The sequence below is a fragment of the Anopheles gambiae genome, chromosome 3, assembly GCF_943734735.2.
Source record: "Anopheles gambiae chromosome 3, idAnoGambNW_F1_1, whole genome shotgun sequence".
NCBI lineage: Eukaryota > Metazoa > Arthropoda > Insecta > Diptera > Culicidae > Anopheles > Anopheles gambiae.
Window position 1 is genome coordinate 90,214,717 of NC_064602.1, and position 24,514 is coordinate 90,239,230.

At 44.2% G+C, this 24,514-nt stretch overlaps 3 protein-coding genes across 9 annotated transcripts; 1 reads left to right on the top strand and 2 right to left on the bottom strand.

The window, feature by feature from the left end:
* Nucleotides 1-15: 15 nt before the first annotated feature.
* LOC1280898 (tryptophan--tRNA ligase, mitochondrial) lies at nucleotides 16-1,364 on the bottom strand. Its single transcript, XM_320768.5, has 3 exons — nucleotides 1,209-1,364; nucleotides 987-1,148; nucleotides 16-927 (listed from the first exon to the last, which is right to left on the bottom strand). The coding sequence occupies exons 1-3, from the start codon at nucleotides 1,296-1,298 to the stop codon at nucleotides 52-54; spliced, it is 1,128 nt and encodes a 375-aa protein (XP_320768.5). The 5' UTR covers nucleotides 1,299-1,364; the 3' UTR covers nucleotides 16-51.
* A 985-nt stretch (nucleotides 1,365-2,349) lies between these two features.
* Nucleotides 2,350-10,716, top strand: LOC133392978 (uncharacterized). Of its 3 annotated transcripts, none has more exons than XM_061655662.1 (3): nucleotides 2,350-2,774; nucleotides 2,854-2,932; nucleotides 3,011-10,716. In XM_061655662.1, exon 3 carries the CDS (start codon nucleotides 3,012-3,014, stop codon nucleotides 7,176-7,178), a length of 4,167 nt encoding a protein of 1,388 aa, XP_061511646.1. In that variant the 5' UTR covers nucleotides 2,350-2,774; nucleotides 2,854-2,932; nucleotide 3,011; the 3' UTR covers nucleotides 7,179-10,716. The 3 variants fall into 3 exon arrangements, with proteins under 3 accessions (XP_061511646.1, XP_061511647.1, XP_061511645.1); XM_061655663.1 differs by having other exon boundaries at nucleotides 2,866-2,932; XM_061655661.1 differs by having other exon boundaries at nucleotides 2,350-2,932.
* LOC1280897 (bestrophin-4) lies at nucleotides 8,306-24,293 on the bottom strand. 5 transcript variants are annotated; one of them, XM_320767.4, is made up of 6 exons: nucleotides 24,088-24,293; nucleotides 16,902-17,189; nucleotides 13,449-13,559; nucleotides 13,194-13,365; nucleotides 11,785-12,615; nucleotides 8,306-10,217 (listed from the first exon to the last, which is right to left on the bottom strand). In XM_320767.4, exons 2-6 carry the CDS (start codon nucleotides 16,970-16,972, stop codon nucleotides 9,342-9,344), a joined length of 2,061 nt encoding a protein of 686 aa, XP_320767.4. In that variant the 5' UTR covers nucleotides 16,973-17,189; nucleotides 24,088-24,293; the 3' UTR covers nucleotides 8,306-9,341. The 5 variants fall into 5 exon arrangements, with proteins under 5 accessions (XP_320767.4, XP_061511648.1, XP_061511651.1 ...); XM_061655664.1 differs by having other exon boundaries at nucleotides 11,725-12,615; nucleotides 24,088-24,245; XM_061655667.1 differs by having other exon boundaries at nucleotides 23,953-24,212.
* Between the last annotated feature and the right edge of the window lie 221 nt (nucleotides 24,294-24,514).

Genomic DNA, 24,514 nt, shown 5'->3' on the forward strand with positions numbered 1-24,514 from the left:
TTTACCCGTTTACTCTTCCTTCACTACCACCACAGCACGCTGCGATTTTATTTAACTCTCCTGCCGCACATTCCTTCGCCGCCGGCCAGCACGTAACCCATCGACACCGATCTTCTCCTTCACCTCGTCGATCGTCTGCTCCGCTATCGCCCGCGCCCGCTCACTGCCCTCCTCGATAACGTCGGCCAAATAGCCAACATCCCGCGTGTACCGCTCCATCCGCTCCCGGATCGGCCGCAGATGCTCAATCAACGCTTCCGCCACCAGCAGCTTGTACTGGCCCGTGTTTTTCCCCACCGCCTCCCGGCATATCTCCTCCACCGGTTTGCCACTGACCAGCGAGTGGATCGTGATCAGATTCGACACGCCGGGCCGCTCTTTCGCATCGAACGTAACCTCCGACCGGAAATCCGTCACCGACTTCTTCACCTTCTCCAGCACCACGTCGGCCGGGTCGATCAGCATGATGCAGCTCTTCGGGTCCGGATCCGATTTGGACATCTTTTTTGACGGGTCGCGCAACGACTTCAGCCGGCTGCCGTCGTTCACGAGCGTCTCGCAGAACGGGAACGTTCGGCCGTACTTGTTGTTGAACGCGCGCGCCAACGATTGAGCCAGCTGCAGCTGCTGGATTTGATCCTCCCCGACCGGCACGTGGGTCGCTTTGTACAGCATAATGTCGGCCGCCTGCAGGACCGGGTAGAGGTACAGGCCGAGCGGAATTTCCTTCATGTTGGCCGACTTTTCCTTGTACTGGGGAAGATGGGTCAGGCGTGCCATTGTCGTCAGACAGCCCAGAATCCAGGACAGTTCGGCATGCTGCGGGACGGCCGACTGGAGGAAGAGGGTGGCCCGTGCCGGATCGATACCACACGCCAGCAGCGTTGCCGTCATTTGCAGCGTGTTGTGACGTAACGTGTCGGGGTCCTGAGAGGATGGTACCAAACATCAGTGAAAAGCTCCCCACTTCAGGGTGTGCTTCTTACCGGCGGGATGGTCATGGAGTGCAAATCAACAATACAGTAGGTGACGTCCTCTCCGGCTTCCTGCAGCTCCACCCAGCGCTTCACCGCACCGAGATAGTTGCCAATGTGCAGCGCACCGGTCGGCTGCACGCCGGAAAACACCTTCCGTGGCCATGGGGCGGGCTGTTGGAGGGAGAAAGGAAACGTTACTTAATGCACACCGTCATGTAAACTCGCCCGTACCTTCGCTTCTGCGGAAAGGAAGCGATTTTGCTGTCGTAGGCTGTTCGTACTCTTCAGCAGAAAGGGTAAAACACGTTTGGCGCTGAACATTTTTTTCCGGTTTGCTAGCGATCGATGCAAAATGTAAACAATAGCGCAAATAGACGATAGCCCGAAATGTCACAACAAACCGGCTACACTGTAAAGTGTATTGCTACAAAATTACCAACTTGCATACAATTGTGGTGTTTGAAATTGTATAGAAAGCTTCGGTTTTTTATACCGTTTGTGTGTAGAGATGGGTACCCTAGAGCATACCTACGCATCCACGATTCCGAATCCAAATATATCTGTTTCGAATGTTTCCCAAAGCTTCGAGAATCGATCGGAATTTCCAGAATCCTTCTGAATTGACCCAATCTACTGATATTGTGGCTGCTCAATTTCACTTTTGCGAAAATGGGATAACAAAACGGATCTTAATCGAATCCATTAAATACGCTATAAAAAAACAGTTATAGGGCATCAGTAGTAGAAATTGGAATTTTATATATAACCAGAAATGATCAGTCAGTGACTACAGTATACGCTCGGTTATCCGGTTATCCAATGTTTCAAAATATTAAAATATTTTCATAAAACACATGCAGCTGTCAAATCTAAAGGAATCTAATCAGAATATTCTGCACGAATCGTATCAAATACATGATAAATTGTATAAAAGCACTAAATTCATTAAAAAAAATCGAGTAACCAATTCTATTTCAGTCGAAAACCGCGAAATTCAACCTACGCGGATTCCTCGGGAACCGACTGTACTCTCCTTGAGGTAGGTATTGGTCATCTGCAATCCAATTGATTCTAATTGCTACTTAGGATCTAGGGTGACCAACATGAATATGAAACAGGCAAGTAACGTTGGTCATAACCATTCTGACGTAGTGCTAAGCCTTATCAGATTGGCCGGAACATTAAAAATGCTCATTCTTGATATAGTTTTACCCTGGCTGTGCCATAATGTTATTGTACGTATTCTGTTATGTATGTTTTTTGCCGATTTCTGATTTCTGTAACGATAGATATGAGTTATCAATATCCTAAGCGGACCCTTTTACAACACTTTTCCAGTGCAGATACGGTATGTGTAAATCCGTTTGAAATCGTCCCGAGCAGTGCATGTTAAATTGTCGGGTCGGACTCTCTCACTAACTATCAACTTATAAGCGAGCTCATACTATCGTGGTATGTCGATACTATCGCAACCGTTCCTATTGCTGACCTCCATAATCGACGGCCCAGTATCAGTTTTAATTCCGCGACGAGCCGACGTGGTTGTGAACCCGTATAGAAATATTAATCGCTTGAGCTCCAACCTTTACCAGTGATTTACGGAACGTTTTCGCGCAGTTTGTGCGCAAATAAAGTGTGTAAAGAGTATTTGTACAATGAATCAACATAAGAAGCCAGCTGATGATTTGTACAGCCATAAGTGTAATGTATTATGAGTTGTGTGGTACCCGGCGTCTGCCCAATCGTTCGATCATGGCTCAATGAAATCTCTAGACTACTGGTTTGAACCGACTACCGGTAATCAATCTTTGGACGTTTTATGTGTGTAATTTATTCAGTTTGGTGTCTTTTCCATGAACTTGTGGTTCGATTTTAGACATCTTTGCAGGAGTGCTTAATTTGCCAGTGTTCTATTTAATCACACAAACTATCGTAAGTTTGTAATCTTTCTTCAGGTAATCGCAAGCTTTTATCATCCTACCTTGTTACCTACCTCTACCCCTTAGTCAAACTTCTTTATTTCGAACTTGTAGAATGTTTGGAAAACGCCCATTGGATAACACACTTCAGGCTCCGAACGATGGAAGCGCACCCGGACCAAGTAAAAAAACCAAAGCAGACCCCAAGCGACGAACGTTGCAATGCTTCACTCACGGTATAGCGTATCAGGTGAAGCTTCTGGTGCTTTTCACACAAACGCTAAACAAACAGATGCAACAAGATAAATCCATTTTCTGCAACCTAAAAAGTGAGGATCCCGAAGGAGGCAAATTTGATGATTTATTATTTGAGTATGAGTATGGCGATCAGAAAGGGAATTTCTTCTTCCAAGCCAAACACAAAGCTGACCCCAACCAGTACCAGATAACGCTGAATGACCTAATAACGACGAGGCAAAACGACGCACCCTTTGCAATTGCTCCGCTCTTTCAAAGTTTTTACGATAAGCTACAGCATGGTAGCGATGATGTAGAGCCTGTGCTTATGCTCTGCACAAACGCCGATCGATCGCCGGAGGTACAGGAGTTAACGAAACCTTACACGTTCGCTTTCAAATGGTTAGAGGAAACATTCGGTTCGATCGCGGACTCAAACACGAGCTTCGGTCAAATTGATCTAGACAAATTTAAACAACTTAACAAATATACACAATTCTATCGCTCGTTAAGTGAATGTTCCGAATGCATGCGTCTCGCTGGTGCACTGGCGGATGCAATTTATAATCGCAAACCAGTTACCCTCAAAGATCCACTGTTCAGCAAGTATTGCAAAGCCATAGTGGAGAATATCGTTGATGTTAGCAGGAGCATAAAAAAAGATTCCTACAAAATTAAGACTCAATTTTTTAATTCAAACGATCTGTTCCTGGAACAGTTCAAGCAGCAGTACGAACAACTGGATGGAAAAGTTGATGCTCTAAAGGACGCAGAAGACAAAGGCATATGCTGCTCGAAAGGATTTATTGAACGTGGCAGTGATAGGTTTGATTACAGCAGCAATTCATACTTACCCGTTGATACGGTATCAAATGCGCTGGTGGAAAAGTTTTTCCAATCATTTGTTCTCATCACTGGCACGCTGAATGAGGTACAGCTGACGGAGGAGTGCAAAAAACAGTTCGAAAGTGTCTCAATGGTGGAAGGCGGCTGTGCGCATGGTATGGTGTTTGAAGAACTATTCAACTACGTAAAGGACCCGGATCCGGAACCTCTGGAGAATGAGCAGATTGAACGGATTTGGAAAACAACATTTTATCAGCTGCAATTTCTTCAGCTGAAAGGATTCACCGTGAGCCGTCAACAGGAGCTTGAGAAGTTGGGTCTTCGTCTGCAGGAGTCAAAGGTGAAGGCGACTCCGCTATATCAAGAGTTTCTGGCTCGCATGTCAGCAAATAGCAGTCCGAGCGTTAAGGAGCATGCTTACGATATGTTGGTAGTGCATGAAATAATCAAAGCTGGTTTGACGGAAATTCGAAACCCATGTGAATTCCTTATCATCCAGGAAAGAACGTTCGAACAATGGCAGGACACGGTAGAGAGTGTGCTATGCTGGTTGACTGCTCCACTTGTACTGATCATAGAAGTTCAGAACGAGTCAAAAAAGCATGAGCTGGTGAAAGTTCTTAAAAAAGTTAAACCCAAGCAAAAACATTCCAGGATGATCATAATATTAACTCAAGCTTCCGTAATCAGCCAGGAGAATATTAACGTAAGCTGTTTAAGTGATCAATCTTATGCAGTACTTGATCAACGTCAGTTAACACTCCATGGAACGATCGTATCGGTACGTGATCTAATCAGGGATATGGACAAACTATCGTTTTTAATTTACTTGCTCAGTTTGAAAGAGCTTTCGTTAAGCTTAAATCAGGAGCGCTTCTCTACATTGAAGGATAAATATGTAACGCGAGGATTGATACAGGATGATAACCCTAACGAGATCGATCTGAATGAGGTGGAAAGTAAAAGGATAGTCATTTTAGACGCTCCAGGAAATGGCAAATCTTCGTATATCACCTGGTTGGCGCAGCACCTTGAAACGAAAAACTCTGAACAGTGGATTTTACGATTCAATGCAATTGAGTATTCCTATGATCTAAATGAAATTGCGAAAGAATGTGAGACTAACGCGATGACTGAATTGCGTGCAGTGCAAATTCTATTCCAGTTCGCTTACATGACCGCACAGCTAGGCAACATTCATCAAAGCTCGGATGTGACGACGACGTCCCAACGACAAACAGCCAAAAGCTGCGCAGAAGCATTGCGCATTGAAAATGGTGCATTTGTACTAGATGAAACGAAAGCGGTCGCATTTTCCCACGAGCAACTAACACTGTTGAGACTGTTCGTTTCCAAACTAAACGGACGAAATATGATTATTTTCTTCGATGGGTTTGATGAAGTTTCTCCCAATTATGAAACTGTTGCCTTGTCACTGCTTTCCATGCTGGATCGTCTTGATGGGATTAGTAGGATGTGGATCGCAAGCCGTCCATACAAGTTGCAGGCCAAATTCAAACAAGCATTGCGAGATGTTTGCTTTCTGCAGGTTGGGAAGTTTTCAGAGGAGGTTCAGCTAACATACTTGAAAAATAGGCTGCGAAGGATAACACCTTATACGGATGAGAATAAAGTAACGAGAAGTAAACTAATGGAACTGTCCTTAAAATTCCTTACAAATATTGAAGATTACATAGGAGAGCTTCGTCAGCAGTTCCTATTTTTTGAGATGATGTTTGAGGTGTTGATAAAAGATTACTTCTGCCCCGCGACTTTAACGCTTCAGATGGATGTTTTGCACGGCTATATGAAAGGCATGGAGCTAACACAGCTAATAGAGAGATTCATCAAGCTAAAGCTAGAAATCGTCGATACAAGTAAAATGGGCTCCACCGACGCGGCTGCTGCTACCGTCGAGGCACAGAATCGTGCAGCAAAACGGGCGCACGAAGCTCTTCAGGGGCACATGGCGTTGGGATATTATGTATTCGCACACTTCTATTTGAGCAAACGGGTAATAGATCCGCAAGACAGTGAGTTTGATGCGGATGCACTCACGAAAGCGAAGGAATATATGCAGGAGTTGCAGACTGCGAACGAAAAGACGGGCCTGGTAGAGCGCATCGTCGACGATCGTCCAATATTTGTGCATCGTATAATTGAGGAATATTTCGCCATGCGGCATCTGTTCGAAGGTAGAGCGAAAGAGTCGAATACGCGCCATGTACGTTTATTTTACGCAGAGCTACGTAAGTTTAATTTTAACTGGAGCTACGGTGATATGATGGACAGATTCTCGATTATGGATGGCAACAATGTGTTACCGCTCCATTTGACAGTGCTCGAAACGGACGGAAGAGCGATCAAGCGAATCCTGGACACGGATCCAGACGCCATCGAGAAGCGAGACGCATTCGGGCGAACCGCACTCCATTTGGCCATGTTTCGGCTGGCAATTCACCAACATAGGCCCATTTTAGAGCAGATGATCGCATTGGCTGCGGAACGTCATTGCATTCAGGTGCAGGACACTTTGTTTGGCTGGCAGGCGATAGATTACGCACTGATGGTAGAAAGCTTGGAGATGGTTCGAGCCTTGAGTTTAAAACAAGGCTACTTGAAGGATACTGTTGATTCGCGGCTGGTGTTGGCGTTGAAAATATTAAACACATTGGCGTTGCGCTGCAATGATGGCGAACTAGAGCAACATATTCTGTGCCCACTGTTATCGAACAACTATTTGCGTCCCTATTGCCTACACGAGTGGCATGATAAGGCCCCCGAGACAGCTGAATATGCGGGTGCCACGTACTGCCTGCTTGATGCATGGCGTTTCCTACCCGAACCCAGCTGGGTTGTTCAGTTCAAAGGGCAAAGTGATAACAGTAATTCGAGTTTAAAGCGGCTAGTGGCGAATTTTTCCGGAACGTTTATGTCCCGTAATAGGCTATTTTTTGTGTGTCGCGAACATATGGGACTGATGGCAAGGCTCGAAAAGATGTCTGAGATGCCGCCCAAATATATCGACATACGCGTCTACGTCGATGAGCCTAGTCTAATTGGCGACCTGCGTGGGCTGGACTCTACCGTTGTGAATGGTGCTTTGACCCGTTTAAAGAATAGAGCGTTAACGAATCGGGTAGTACACGTTTTGCTAGTGTTATTTTATGGTTCTGAAGATGATGATACGCTCGCATAACAGAGCGATCCTCTTTCCAGATGCAGACTTTCAAGACTTATTAGTACCGCGCAGCTAGATAGTCAGTCTTTGCTAGAAAGGAATGGTCCATATGAGACTTGAACTCATGACCCTGCGAGGTGCTCCTGCCTATTTTCCCACATCTGGTACAGCTTCTTTCAGCCGTCCTTAAGAGGCTTCAGACGCTTGCGCAAAAATTTGTCCTGCTGGTATTCGGACGTCAAGCCCTCGCCGAAGTCCATCAAGACTTCTTGTAGTCTTCCGTAAAGTTGTCGATCTCCTTATTTGCTTTCATTTTAATTCGGTAGTCCTTTTTCATATGGTCTTTGTTTTCACAGCTGTGATACTTTTCGCTTCCATTTCTTATTCGAATGTCTGCAACGAATGCAGTAGGCTTCTCTTTGAAATTTTCCTTTCTATTCTAGCGTTTACATTCGTCGCCTAGCAACCGAGTCTTCATCAACTTATAAGTTAGTTCAGATTCGGGTAGGATTTCCCATGCAGTCATCAGGGGGTCGTAGGTTACCGGAAGAATTAACCTCAAGCCCAAGCAGACTATGCTGCCGTATCAGGTCCTCAAGTTGTTGAAGGTTGAAGGTTTAAGACGAGCGATTTGGTTCCTTGCCATCTGCTTTTCCGAGGTCTTCTTGGCAAATGTATTTTTTGAGAACATTCCACATATCCTTCGTCATGGCCATCTTCTTAATATGTCCCAAGTACTTACCAAAGATTAAACTCGCCAGCATTGACTTGGCCTTGGCGCTGCTCCATTGCTGCTAACTTGGTCACTTCACTAGCCGCTTCTGAAACATCCTTCACTACAGCGTCCCACACCTTCGAGGTTTCGGAAAATATGGAATTCCGTTAACCGCCACTTATTGCTGCTTGCCTGGACCGTATCTAAAGAGATCCACGCTTTTTGGTTGCTTTGTTAAGACTGACTATTACATTATGCTATTACAGCTTACTAAGATCGGCTGTACTATTCGCGATTGCTAGAGGAGTTGCTACTGTAGTAGGAGTTGCCAGCTGTCCAGGTGCAAACATTACATTCGCCAAAGTAAATACATTGATACAATAAAAATCCCCTAGCACTAAATTTGGAAATAAAAACACACACTTAACGGTTATTATTAGTAGAAAAGCTTTTATTTTGCTTAAAATGTTTCGAATAATGTTTCATACGATATTCGAATAATGGTTCATACCTTTAGCAAATATCATAACATAGCTGTATTAAAATCTCAAGTCTCCTGTCTTTTTTACGCCGTTGAACCTTCTTCCTGCGATGGTTTCAATACAATACAACAGTACACTCGCAGAGTAAAGAGGCACCCGATGTATAGAGCCGTTTAAAAAAGCGATACAACAACTAAATATACTTTACACGTGAGCATTAAGGTTTAAAAGCTATATACCGCACTGTTAGCTATCGCTGCCGGTTGCTGTTTTCCCGAAACTGCTGCTGATACAACAAGGACTTACATATGCTGACGAAAGGCTAAACTACACATAAGGCGCATCCGTTTCCGTTCAGGCCACATTCGTTTGCAACAATCTTAAGCTAAAGCTAAACTGCCGGCAACCATCAGCTCATCCGGTTGCATACACACTTTGTGCATCGTAATCTGGTGCCATTAGATCCCGTTTCTACTTTGTTAGTACAACTGGCCACTTGCACTACTAAAATACTGTTTTTTATGTTGTAAAATAAAAACCGACCGTTTTACAATCACAACTTCTGAACACGCTTCTCATGCGGGAAACGGTTTTACCAATTTCCTGCGCTTTCTCACACCATCGCTTGACGATAAAAGCTTACGGCAACTATGGAACGTGTCGGGACCGAGCAGTGCTGCTTCACGCACGGCCCCAACGGCGGGGAATGTGTAGCACGGGGAAAAGAGAGTTTTAGAGAGATTTCGAGACGGGGTGGGAGAGGGCGATTTTCCTTTTTTTTTTTGTTTCATGTGTCGCGCGCACCTTTAGAGATTTGGGCGAGATCGGAACAGCGGAATCGCTGGTGCGCTTCCCGCTTCAATTCCAGTTCCATCCGCGGACGGGCAGATGCACGATGCGGTGCTAGATCTGCTACCTATCGGCGCTGCCCTCCTTCACGTTGACCACGATCACGTTTTCGTCCGCCGCATCGGACAGATAAAATCATAAGGTCGTGTCGACATTGCTGTTACTGTCGGACGTTGGGCCATCGGGCGTGTTTTGCGGGGGTTTCTTCTCCGAACCCTCCAGATCGCCCGTGCTGCGGGTCAGCTCGTCGAGCAGCATGTCGGTATCGATCAGCCCCAGCACCGCTTGCTTGCTGATCGAGCGTGCCAGCAGCCGCGTTTTGCGCTCCAGCTGCTCCTTCTCCGTCTCCTCGTTGTTGAACGTCGTCGTGACGCGGTCCGTTTCATCCATCATGCCCTGCAGTGCCGTCGAGGACGCTACCATCGGCACGGCGTCCGGATCGGTCGGACTCAGCGGGACATAGTTGTGCTCGAAGCGTCCCGTTTCGGGCGCGGAGGCGGAAAGCATTGCGTCCCCACCACACGGTGGCGTTAGCTGCGAATGATGGAACCCGTGGGCGACGGACGATTGCGTACGATTGTACGCCTGCTGCGGCACATCGACCGGTTCACTCGGTTTCGGCGGTCCGTGCTCGAACAGACTGGCTGCGGTTGGGCGGGAATCGTTGTTGCCCTGCATCGACGTAATGGTCAGCTGCTCGTCCACCTCCTCGATCACCTGGTCGGTGATGCGCATGCTGCCCATCGCCCGGTCCGGTATGCGTCCACCGGCCAGATTGTTCGAGCTGGCCGAGCCGGGGAACTTGAATGGGACCGAACCGGCCGCGTCCGGGGTCGCACTGTTCGGGCGGCTCGATTCGTCCTTGCTGAAGAACCGCTTCAGCGCCGAGGTGACCGTGTTAACGCGGGACATCGTACCCGCCACGCTGGCCAGACTGGTGGCTGAGCTGCCACCGCGGTAGATCGGTTTATCGGACGTGTTAAAGTGAATGCCGCTCACGTTATCATCCATCTGGGAGTTGTAAGAAACGTTTGTAAGTAAAATCGATCGAGTCAAATGTTAATGTAGAATCAGAAAGTGAATCTGTTCGGAATGGTTTTAGCTCCAGCATGGCAACAATGTCTGAAGGAGAATACTTCGTAAAAATAGTATAAAACAATAGTACCCCTCGATGTATGCAATTTTTCTAGCATTAATCATGAAAGTTATGCAATTTGCATTACACGTTACACCATTTAAATGGTTTTTTACAGCTTATTAGTCCCTTTCTAGACAAAATTGCTTTGAGCAGCCTCTTCAGAAACCATTCCCGAACCTGTCCACTCTCTGAATGTTATAGGTTAAGACATGATTAGTAGTGCAGCAGGATAGTATGCATTTAAGGGAATTTTAAAGGAACCAAAGGTGAGTAGGATAGGACGACAGAAAGAACCTTATGTCACACACCGATGTTAAGTAGTTGCTTGACGTTATGTTAAGAAAGAAATAAACAGTCCGCATGTACTAAAAAGGGCCTATGCTTTAACTTATTGAAAAGGGAGCTGTCGGGAAGATTGGAAAGAAATTCTGAAGTATACAATTTCGATGGTAAGTATAGAAAAATGTTGTACGAAAAGCTCTAAAACTGGCGGCTCTAGAAGACCCACAAATTTGTCACAACAAATTTTGGTGACATTTTTCGCCTGTCAATTCTTCTTTAATTTAGAACAAAAGAATGGCTAACTTCAAGCGTAGCATCGCAAAAAGCGAGCGTTGATTTTATGTAATAAAAACTACAAATCCGCTACAAGCACGACTGCTCTTGAGTTTGTTCTAAAAATGAAAAGTTTTTAGTACATATATCTCGCAGAAAATTTGACGCGAAAATTATTGGATTGTCTAGATTCAGTACAAATTGACGAATTTTTAGCTTGAGTTTTTTGTACAATGAGCATGTTATATCCTCTAAGTAAGCAGAATAAGTTCTAAAGATAAGTTACCAGAATTTGCCTTTCAAATAAACGTTAGTAAGATTTAGTTATACTACTCAACTGCCTTATTAGCTCTCCCTCTACTACCAGTAGTGACATAAGTGTCTATCTGCAATGGAGGAGCTTGATAGAAAGGTGCTGTCCCGATTAGTAAGCGAGTGCAATCGAATTATTGGTCTGTCGACTACGAGCCATACCGCGAGCGTAAGGCACTTGCATTTGTTAATTTTCTTACGAGCAGAACATTTTTGAGGACGACCAACCACCGCCGTGTGTTACCGGTTGCCCGCACATGGAGCCGGGCTAAAGAAGCACACGCTGGGTTTGGTGCGTGCGAGAGCGTTACCGACCCAACCGCCACAAACTAGATGAAAATACGTGAACGTAAAGAGCTTGTTTTTGTTGTTGTTGAAAAAGAGGTAAAGTGCCATCACCGAGGATACCAGTGAGTAGCCGATCCGTTCGGTTAAAAAAAAAACCGGAACCGATCTCGTGCGGCGGGAGCGCACAGGCATCGTAAGAACGCGCAATCGCACTCGTTTGCTAACCTCGTCGTCGTTGGGATTCGCGGGGAAGTTATACTCAACCGGTTGGTTCTGTTTACCGACCATTTCATCGATCCGGACCGCCGTCGGCACGACCGGGATCACTTCCGCCTCGCGCTTCTTCACCACGATGTCGGCGGTCGACGGTTGCGGCGGTTCCTCCCGTATCTCCGCCGACGCGACCGTGTGCGGCAGCTCGGTCGGGAAGATCTCGTCCCAGTACTGGTCCTTCAGCAGCTCCGGATGCTCGTGGTGCATTTCGTCCACGATCAGGTACGACACCTGCAGGTTCCGGTCGACCATCCAGTTCACCTCGAAGTCGTCGTCGTCCTCGCCGAACGGGTTGATCAGCGATTCGGCCACCTTCAGCCAGCCCATGTAGAAGAAAAACTGCAGCGTGGTAAAGATCGGAAAGTACTGATCGATCTTGTTCACCACACCCTCGCCCAGCTCCTTCGTTTCCACCCACTGCTGGCCCATGACGGAGGTAAGGAAGTAGCTGTACACCGCCAGCGTTACCACCTGCGTGTACACCAGTGGCACACTGATCGTGTCGTACGAGATCAGCAGCCCGCACTGCCCGCGGAACTTGTTCAGCTCGTCGATGATCGTTTTGGACGCGAAATCGTCCCGACAGCGACCTTCCTTCCGGGCGCGCGTCACAATACTGGCCGCCCAAACGATCGGCAACCAGTGCTTGGAGTGGCGCGGGAACTTCTGGTTCAGATGGGACATGATGTTGTGCTCGTTCTCGTTCAACAGACCAGCTTCCACGAGATGCTCGATCGTGGGGAAGCGTTTCTTGACTCGCGGCGAAATGTTGGTCAGCACCATCGTGAGACAAAGGCAGACGTAGCGCATTATGGTGCGGCGCATCACGCGGCCTCGCTCATCCTGCAATCAAACAGAAAGCGATTAACAGGGATCGAACGTAATCTCGGGTATCGTAGGGGGGCGTCATCCCCAAAATGATAGGTAAATATTGAACCACAATTAGCGTGACAATGTCCGGCCGCTAATGTCCTGCTATAATAACATCAAATCGTAATCGGATATCCTTTTTGACTGTTTTTTCCCCCTACTAATGATACCGAAACCATCCACAGTCCATACTCCGAGAGGGTCAATAGCCTACGCAACGATAAACCCACCCCTTCCAATCCTAATCGCTTTCTAAACGGTGCCAAGAGCCACGTTACAACCCGCTGTTGATATTGTCCTTATTTTTGCCACCACGCTCGCGACAGCTGTTTTTGACGCACAGCCACCAACACTCGAACCGGGAATCGAATGAACAAATATTGCCAACCCCACCGTGCCACAAGTTAACCCCTTGCCCACACGAGAAGCGGACGACGGGTGGGGCGTAAATTATCGATTCGAAGCTCATGAATGTGGGAGAAGCGTGGCGCCCGCTGGACTGTGAGGCAAATCTTGCTTCCTGCGCCCGGCGGCCGCGGCGTATACCGTACCTGACCGTGAATGTTGGCACTGACGAAGACGGCAATCGGGTCCGGCCAGGGTATGCTGGTGTACTGGTTCCACCAGCGCGTCATCACGATGGTGACGTAGAAGCCGAGCACGAACGAAAGCGGTATCAGGTTGCTGTATGTCGCACAGTACTTGACAATTTCCTCAAATATCCTAAAAATGAGGGACAGTGGGAAAGAAAGAACATTAGAATTGCGGAAAAATAGAGAAAAAAGGAGCAAATTGTGAGTCCGTACCGTTTCTGGTCCTCCGATAGCCCGAAGCGGTAGGTAATGTTGAGCACGTAGTATAGAAGCAGGAAACAGGTTAGGTCCAGCCATACTAGTTTGTAGATACTACCGCGCCATCTGCAATGTGCAAAGGAAAGAGTAGTAAAATGAGACATTTTAGAAATAAGTGAGTAATATCACACAGCTGTCAAGATCAACGCGACACAAATTGCAAAACCAACGAGGCAATAATTCGAATTCAATCGATTGCGTGACACATTTTCCCACACGATTTTCTCTCAGTTTTTCATTGATGCTTGTGCGGCAGTGAATCGCAATAAAGGTTCAACTTGATAAGGTCGTAGCAAATGCTGAGCAAGTCAGCTTGAGCAGTAATTTCTTGCTGAGGAATGCTATCCACAACAATGTAAACGATGTTATGGTCTCAGAAATGACGAGAAAGACCATGAATGGATCCCAAACTGGGAATGGTAAGACCTACATCGTCTGAACATGTATTGAAGACTTCAAGGATTATTAGGTAAACATACGTAACTCCACTAGTAGGGGATTAATTGGTTCTGCTTCAAATATTTGGCGCAGGATCCTAACTAGATCACCACATCCCCAGTAGATCCTAATCCAAATAACTCTTCTAGAGCCCTCCCTGGAGCACTCATAACTGTTATTAGACTGTGTTAAGCCTATTTACCACTAGCTTAATTTTCGATTCTTAAGCACTCAGACTCAAACATTCTGAGTTTCTTCCTTATATTCCATGACCCATGTTAATACACATCGCCTAATATCATCCGGTGAACGATCTCCAAGATCATTGGTATCGTACTTCAAGATATGACTTCAAGCATATATATAAATCTCGAACAATCTCTTTAATTTGCATTAAAATCTACAAGGACGTAATCAGAATAGTTAATAAAGATTAATAGCATAACAACATGTATCAATCAAGAGATACGTGAATCTTTAGCGGTATCGAACTGTTTGGAGATACATGAAGCGTTGGAAATTATATTCTAGAAGATGAATAGATCTTTGTAGATTCATGAATCTTTTGGAAACAGTATTAGATCCCCAATCTTCAAGAATCTTTGGAGATTAATGATTCTAAAAGTTAGAAAATCAGATTTAAAAATTCACCTTAAATATTTAGATTGATGTATCTGAATCAAAAACTAAATCCACGATTCACTTTTGCTCTTGAAGGGGACATTCAATTCAACCATAAGATTTAAGAACCTAAGCTTGGAAAAATGGATGGGACATGTAGGAAATGTCATATTTATAATTTTATCATTTTTATCAAATTAAAATGTAATATTTGTCTGTACAATGAGAAACATTCAATGGAGTCACACTTGCACATGATGTTTGTGAAACATCATGGTGTGAATAAGGTGAGCTGAATATATTAAATAAAACTAAACGCAAACTAATCCTCCAGGAGGATTTGACAAAAGCTTCTAATGCCCTTTCCCACTGCCATTTTCATAACAACTACCATAATGGGAACATTGCACTGCCCACTACTTGCTACATTGGCCAGTGGCTATACCACACTACGTGCGTGCGTCCCGGCAACAACGAACCGAAAAAACAACAACAACAAAGAACCAACTTCCCCAGTTGCGTGCGTGTGACATAATGGCCACACCGGGCACGAGCTTTTTCGGACAAGTCCTCCCCAACAAGCTTCCAACAACATTTTCCCATACTTTGAAGGCCTCCATCACCAAAACCAAAGACCTAGTGAGTATTGGCCTCAGTAAAAAACAAACCGGTTTGCTGGGGGGGGGGAGGGCTCAAATGACCGGTGCTCTGCTACTATCGACGGCAGCGAAACAAAAAAACCGTTCTCCTACACGAGGCCAATTAAAGCAATGTGGCCAAGGTTAGCGTGAGATGAGGATTCCATTCCTTCTTCGAGCGTAAGCCAGCGTTCGGCTAGGGACAGAGAGTGCTAAAAATTGGCGATTGAGGGATTAAAATCAGTTTTTGAGAAGGAAACGGAGCATCTGAGTGATTGGTAGGATGAAACTTATCAGTAAAAAAAATGAAGCAAACCCCTTCCAGAGAATTGATTTCGCTCGCGAGTGACCTACAGAGCATTAATCATGACATTTTGGGATTTTGTGCTGGAAATCCCAAGTATCGCAACCTTTCAAGCTTTGCTAAGAAGGAAACGAAAGCCTTGAAGCAACGTTACAAGTCACACCGGTGGGAACAGTAGCTTGATCTTGCCCGTGTCTATTGTATACTCTCACAACACTCTGCTGTAGTATAGTAGTGATTCAACGAAATCAGATTATATCATAATTACGCAAGAAAAAGATGGTTCTCTGCAAGCATCATAACACCTAATTTAACCAAGGACAAAACAAAACAAACATTTATTGTACTGCTTATCTAAAACCATGACTCACAACCTAGAGACAAATTCCTGAAGCCCTTACACGGTCTGCTTAAATTCGGGGAAACTACCAAAACCACCGAATGATAAGACCGTGGCCTCAAGAAAGATATCACAGCGACCTGTTGTCCGTCGGCAGAAAAATGTGATCGTCGCCAAGTCTACTTTTGTTAATTTCCCAAAGAAAAGCATACCTGATAAGCGAACACACACACGCAAAAGGGTCATTGTTAGCGAAAAAGGTGATAAAAATAATAGTCATTAATTACTGAAACGCGTGTTGCAAGTCAATCTTAATTGACACGCTGTTGTCAAAATGAATTGAAGTGTATTAATATGATGTTACCAAACAATGGAGTAGACGAATGAAAAGCTAAAAAAAACAGTGATTAAAATATGCTAATTTCATTTAGCAACATGCTACGCAGATAGAGGCAACTTCCCAGAGTGCTCGCAACCCATGCGTAATGCATTAAGGTTGACAATGTTGATGACGCGAATGATGTCATCTCCGTCAAGAATTTGACGATAATGTGTGTGGCTCTACCGTGTCAAAAAGGATTCATTCTGCTTGTCTGCACACAGCAAGAAGAGCAGATAGGAGTGCATCGATTGCGCATTAGGTGCATTATGCAGATAAGATTGATCTTGAATAATGAGAGCCACACCGTCAGCAACAGGTTGGTAGCAACGATGTTGTACCAAGCCAAAAATATAGTTGGTGAGACAGTTCCGTTTCTTAGCATAACACTCATCCTAGAACTGAAGATGGCATTGCGTTGGTGAGAAACATTGCCCAAAGTGTCTAATTTTCACACCTTCGGATCTGGTCCGGGAGCGCGATGAGCAGCGGAAAACGTGCTCCGGCGGGTGATAATTGCGCATGAAGTGTCTGCGGTTGCGTTCACCTTCCTGTCCCTGTCAATAATCGCTGGAACACTTTCGTCCACCGATTGAGCATAAGCTAACATAAATGTTTGATTTGCTGATAGCAACAACACCAAACACTGATAAGACAAAGGGTAGTAACAAAGTGTCTTTTAACTTACCTTACAAGAAGCTTCAGGAAGCAGCCGAAACCACGGCAGGTGGCCACTTCCGCCGTGTAGGTGACCGTCATGGTGAGGGGAGTTTGTAGGCGTTTTCCTTATTCTATTTGCTACTTTATAACTGCTTCTCCGGCACCACAAACACTGGCGGCACTTTGGTTTGTATGATCGCGCTTCAAATACAGGGGACGCCGGCGAGATCGATTCACACTGAGTTGTGTTAATTTACATTTCTTGGTATAAAAATAAAACCTTCAAAAAAGGAACACTTTTTCACTGTGGTGTATTCTGCAGAAATTATAAATAAAATTATTATTAAATGAATTAACCATTAATTCTTATTCAAAAGAAGCACATTCAAAGCCACTCGATTTTAATTTAATTCACTTGCTTCATTCTTTTTGTGTGTGCTTTCGTTCAAAACTTTGTATGATTCACCACACCAACAAGCAAGGGAATGCGCACCGTTTGACGATCCTTTACTCGACCGTGTCTGTCTACGACTGTGCGACGTGCTCTTCCGGTCCCGGCATGCCTTTAGTAGACTGGGGCCCGGGGTATGTTCGTGCTTCATCATCGGCCTCTTCCCCCACGCCTCCCAAAACGAAACTCTTCGCACATTCGTTTCATTTCCTCTGAGACGAGAGTCGACCACTGTAGGCTTGGGGGGTAGACTGGGGCAAAAATAGCAAAAGTACCAATTTTAACGAGCACATTGATATGATGTCGGCCAATTCGGCAAATAGTCCGGCCAATAGGTGTGGCACAGAGATCCGGGCAGTTCTGTTGGAGGCTCACAGGGCTCGATGGGACAAGACGTCAGTCAAATGAGACATAAAGAAGGTGCAGTCAGGGGCTGTAGAAGAATTTCGAATGGCATTTAGCCATAAACGAAGAGTAATTTAATTTATAGTAAGTAGATGGGTTTCTGAATGTCATTCGAATGAATAACAAAAAATGTTTTTTTTTCTACTTTTGTATGATTATATCCCAAAAAAGGAAGTATTAATATTACAGAATCAACAAAAAAACATACAAAATAAATTGTGAATTGTAAAAACGCCTTAATATGTAAAAATACATGAAGTAACGTGTATCAACTGATTGATCGTTTGGTGCCGTGACCAGGAGCAGGTTTACAATACATAGCTCACTGTTAGTATTTCTTGTTTTATATTTCTCATTGTAGTCTCCTAGTCATTGCAAGCCTTCATAACAATTATCAAAAATGTAAAACAAAACCAAATAAAAAAAATCAAACGAATTATATACATTGATTTTTTTAAATAGAGAAATATATTTTAGTTAAATGAGAAAATAAATAAAGATATTTTAGTGTTGCCCAATTCAAGGGGTTTAAATTGAATATAACAAAAAAAATCAATGCGTAAACGTATTTTTTTTAAATTTATTTGTACTGAGCTTCAAACTAATTGGCCTCTTTCGCTTATTTTAATAAAAAATAAATGTAATCTTAAAATTTCAAATAAAATCAAACCTAACATTCTTTTTTTAACATACTGAAAAATGGCATTTGAAATCTATTGAAATAAAAATATTTTGCAAATAAGTCAAACACTTCATAACATTTGTTTCAAAACATCAGATTTTTATAGCTTCAGACTTTAGGCAATTTTATATTTGTCAACATCAATTACAAAATAAATTCATCATAAAAGGAACTCCCATCCATCTACCTTCATTTACACACAGATTAGTCAAGTGCTGATCAAAAACGAACAAACAAATCACCCAAAATCGTCCAACAGACCAATCCAGCACCTTCACAGCATACAAACGCACACACAACACGTATCCAATTGTTGACCTACGCTGAGCATAAATAGCTTAATGAATGAAACCCGGCGACAAAAACGATTCATGTTTTCGGGAAGGGGTTAACATTGGGCGTTCGTTCGTTCTTTCGATTCCCCCATGACCTCGTGTTCCACCACCAAAAAAAAAGTGAACTAAATTTCTGTTGAACGACTAAAAGCCACAAAACCTTAGCCAGCCCTTGAAAGGGCTCAAAGGGCTCAAAAAGAAAGGAGAAATAGAAGAATGACTTGCTCGTTATGACGTGTGTGTGTATAAACAGTCCAAGAGAATAGTTTTATATAACCATAATAATGCAAGACTACCGATGATAGCAATATGGCAAAAGGGTATCATTTTTCTCTACTGCCAACAATTGAAAACTAATCCAAAGGAGTGACTTTCCACACGTGCTCGGGAAAAATTGCCCCAATCACTCTGCAAACGCCCATTGACTTCAAAAAGAAAATCCTCCTTCCGGTAATTCGCGGCAAGGAAATTGCAAAATACACCCTTTGAATACCACCCACCCTCAAATGGTAATGATTATTCATCAAATTTACCCCCCTCTTCTTACTCGCAAACCCGAGCAAAGTGGAGGCGTTGTTACTGGATTCATACAAAATGCCTTATTTGCTCTTTTAGAAGAAGAAAAACAAAAACATACACGTCACTACTGAGGCTTCGTGTATGAATTTTTCACAACCACAATTTGAGTTGTTTGTCACGAAAACTGCTGCTGATGATGATGATGATGACCAACGAGCGAAACTACCAGCGGGCAAATAGTACACTTCAATCTGGCCTGCACCAGCCTGCTTCGACCGTCTATCATCCGATGCTATGACAACGTGATTCATTTCCTATCATCGTCAAACGCTTTCCTAATACACAGCACACTTCCTCACCATGTGCGAACAACTCGCTGCTGCGTTGATTGTGACCGCGCGAAAACCTCCCCACCCGGCGTCAATGATCGCGCGCGACAACAGAGTTCAAGGTCACATGGTTTTGTGGCAGCATGGAGGGCGAGCGTTTTTATGATGCTTTACTGTGGGGGATGAGAGAATTAATCAATTCCGACAACCCCAAAAGTCCGGAATATGCTTGTGTGTGAGCGACAAAAATAAAGCATTATGTTGAGCGGATGTCACAAAATAACAAAAAAGTAAATTATGTTCAATTCTTGAATTTGTTCAAGAGTGCAAAAAATAAAATCTAATGTCGCTTTAGTGCCCCTCTGTCATACAATCTCTTACAGGGTTTTTCAAGAGTTCTCATAGCTGTGGGACATTTTATTGACTCTTTCTGAAGTGAAATGAACTAAATGTAATGGGAATTTGACTCTATAGCACACATGTAGGACAAATCCAATAGGAATTTCCAAGGAGCCTGTCCAAAAAGGGTATAATAAAGTCCAATATCCATCATTTGAAGTTCACTTCCTATCAGAAAGAGTCAAGGAAGTGTGCCACAACTATGAGAACCCCTGGAAAACCCCGTATGGTTCATATCAACTTCTACTTCTACTGAAATCGATCTCCTCCGGAGATTCCACACAGCATTCGCAATCCAACATAGCTGTTCTACGGCGATCACAGAATTTATTAGAACGGTACCACCCCACTTTCCTCAGGAACTGCAGTGCAATTTTCCAGTAGCCGATTACTAGAGCCGAGAGCGAATGCTTGTGCTGCTGTTGCTGTTGCGCTATTCGCACGGGAATTCCACCCGGGCCAGTCATTCTGTTTCAATTAAGGAGTGGGAAATAATTACCAACCAACCATTCGCTTCCCATTACAACCGCTCACAGATGACAGTGGCAGGCTCGTAACGATTGTATCTGTAGTTTGCAATGGATGTTATAATTGCACAATAAAAATATTGTGCAGGAAGGCAAATGTTTGCTGATTTGAAAATTATTATAACAGACTTCTTCTTTTTGAAAACACTGTCACATATGCTGAAGCCTGTACGTAATTTATGGATAACTCCTTTTGCTCCAAGACGAGAATATCAATCCAGTCCAGAAGAACGATCCATTCTTTTTCTATTTCTTCTTCTTCTTCTTTCGCACAACAATCGTGATTAGTTTAGCCTCGTCTAACTTCTTTTTAATTTGTTCGCATTTTTTGTGACTTGTTTTGGCGCTCATTTATTAGTTTACAAGGTCAAAGAACTAGTGATGGTAAATATGAAGTTTTCATCGGAATCGATTCCGGCTAGCTCCGAAGCTTTCTGGAATCGATAGTAGGTCCGGAATCAGTTTCTGGAATCGATTCCGGAATCGGTTCCAGAACTGGTTCTGGAATCGGTTTCAGAATCGGAATCGGGTCCGGAATCAGAATCGGGTCCGGAATCAGAATCGGCTTCTAAATCGGAGTCAGTTTTGGCATTTCCCATAAGAATAGTATAGTTCCCATAAGAATAGTTGGGTACAAAGATGCTACGTATTGATAGCCACAAATAATCCAAATTTACTTGTAAAAGATCCATTCTGATGGAGATTCATGGATTGATTTCGCTTCTAAAACTCCTTATTTCAATTCAAGAACTGATTCTCATTCCGGAGCTAATTCCGATTCTGGAGTCAATTCTGATTCCGATTCCGGAGCTGATTGTGATTGCGGGGAAAATTACGATTCCGGAACCGATTCTGATTCTGAATCCAATTCCGATTCCGGATTCGATTCCGGATTCGTATTCGATTTAGCAGTCGATTCCGGAGTCCGCTATCGAATTGGTATCGGAATCTGGTCTGGAATCAGAACCGATTCCAGCAACGGAATCGGCTCCGGAATTGATTGCAAACACGGAATCGGATTCGGGTAGGGTCTGACTGATTCCGAACTCTCACCACTACAAAGAATCACTCACTCCTGATTTGTTCACTAATGTAAAGCATCTCGTGTCATTAATCAGCTTACAGCATTGATCGTACAAATCAATCTGTTTTATTATTTTATAAACAAAGACTTTAAGTGTTGTATTTATCATGTGTTTTAAATACCTATAATAATGAATATTAAAATTGTACTGCTTGAGTGATTCTTAACAGGAATCAATTCAACAGTGATTCATTTTGAGAACCTTCACTCTGAATATTTAGTTAGATCCTTTTATGCTTATCAGGAATAATTAATTGAGTGATTGTTTTTGAGAACTACGATTAACAAAAAATATGAATCTGTTCTTTGAACCATTCCTGTACATACTTCACGACCAATTCTTCTGATTCTTAATTAATGATTCTTCTGATTCGTGATTCTTTGCTACTTTACCGACTAAAGCTTCTAATGCTTTTTGAAATATGGCGATTTCTTCGACTTAGATTTGGCATGGCAGGTATAATTCCACACTTCACCATAAGATCTGTTTAACGCAGCTACACCCCTCATTTCCCTCGAGAGCGATTTGCGGAGCCATTATTAGGATCTAAATCACCCTTATCGAATGAATAAAACAGTCCCAGCTCGGCTCCACTTCAACACGCTAATTATCAGCTCAAACCACAAGCCGTTACACTTCGGTACACTTGCCGGTTGTCTCCTTAAGCAAGATTATCCTTCTTTTCCCCCCCACTCCCGAACGAAATGACCCATTAATGTCGAGTGCGCACGTTTGTGTGTGCACCATTTACAATCACATTTGCACCGTTGCATGCGTACACACTTCCGCGCGTTGCAGTCGGTGCATTCGCTCGCGACTGCTAAGCGCGCTAATCAATGTTTGACACATTCTGAAAAGAAACTGCACCGCAAAAACGCATCCCCCCCAAGGTACTTGGAAACGATTCGCTTCGATAGTTTTGCAAAAACACGCATGGTTGCCTGTTGTAGTAGCAGAGAAGATGGGTGAAATTATACGCCCGGCAGTGTTCGGACAAAGTGCTGTTTATTTATAACAATTATCAGCGGATTTCGTACCGCAAAGAGACAGACAGACAGCTGGACGGCCAATTGCATCCACTAGTGACTGTTGAGGGCCACGCCAGTCGTCGCCGTCACCGTCTACCGGCATGTGCAAAAGCTGTGTGAGCTGCAGTTAAACGCAAAACAAAAACATACAAAACAACAAACCGCCAGTTTTATGACGATGTTTCGATGTTTGAGTCCCGCTTTGCCTTTGCTCTTTATGACCGCATGATGTATTTGTGCAGATCACCAGCCTCGTCGTTCCGGCGGTGACTCGGCCGATCGCGAAAGAGTTTTTGAAAGAAACAAGAAGGAAACCGTTTTATTACCACAAGGGCTACAACAGTTTGTGCATGTACCATTTTAAAACACATGGGACCTTTTATTTTTTCATTAAAAACGCGAGGAAAGCAAGTTTATAACCGTTACATATTTAAGTGAAGGTTGTATTTCATGGACAGTGAATATGCTGGATAAAAGAGAGACTTTTGTGTGGCAAACAAAATTCAGTCAAGAAAATGCGCATAAAATGGCGAACTTTAGTTTTTGGGTAACATATTTTGAGTTTTATCTTAACCGGTGCTTCACAGCACACACACAAACACGAAACAGGTTACAAAGCATGGAAAAGAAAACGGCCAAGAGGCGCAACAACAACAACACACGATCGACTGATGATCTTTGCCGCGCTTGAAGATCAGTAGAACTCAACGAACGGACGGGCACGGAAGACCGCATCAACGCAAATCTTTCCGCACAAAGAACTTGCCTTTGTATTTTCGGCCAGTTGGCTGGGGGTTTTTTTTTATTGCATCAAAACGATTCTTAGATTCCATTCACTCTTTTTTCTTCTTTTCGCGGGATGAGATGGAACTGCTAAACGATGATGTCATCGTCGGTCGCGGCGGTTTCTTCGCGGTTTTTAGATCACGTGCACGCGCGGTTTTATCATTTTGCCGTGATTTATCTTGCAAGTGGTGTGTTTTTTTCTATTCACATTTCATCTATACCGAGCTCAAATCCAACCGGCAAACACAGGTGACAGCCTCGTTACCGATGCGAGCGAATAAATCTATCAAGTTTCCACAAACACAAACGCAAACACTCTACGCACACTTTACAAGGGATTTGTTTTGCAGTTTAGATAAAGCAGCAAACAAATCTCTACACACAGCCCGTCAGACAAACAAACAACACTAACAGCAGCAGCACCATCACCACGGTGGCATTGGGAAAGGCATTTTCTCGGCATGCTAGATTTGATCACAGGATAAAACAAAGACCACACACTCACAAGAATCACCATTGCCTTCCTTATTTACCCCTAATAAGAACACTCCTTTCACTGTGATCTTTCTCAGCGTGTCCCTCCTTTCAGCTGATAAATGCAACAAACGCACAGTGGAACGCAACGATGCAGAACGCTACATTCCGCGCCCCGACCTTTCACAACGTACCGCCACAATCCCGTCTCGCAGTAATACACCTCTACAAACACACACCGGCACGCCGACTCTCGTAGCGGCAGCGAAAACGCGATCCGATGCCCTTTGCTGCGTGCGGCCGAATGCGAAGCCGAACTGCGGTACCAGGACGCGGGCGCGCGCGGCAACCCGACAACCACACGAAATGAGTGACCGCTGCAGCGCGGAATCCGCATCACAGTGCGAACGGCAACCTGGAGGCAAGGAACTCAGCAGGCGTAGCCGTCAAATAAGCGTCCAATAGACGGGTTGACGTTTGCTGCCTCTTTTAAAACCCGAAATAACAAAGCAAATAAGCTTTCTCACTCTGGCGCATTGAGATGATGAGTGACAGTGCGAGAAAGCACGAAAGAATGTTTATTCCTAGCTGTTTCTTGCTTAAGTTGCTGCACAGATTTGC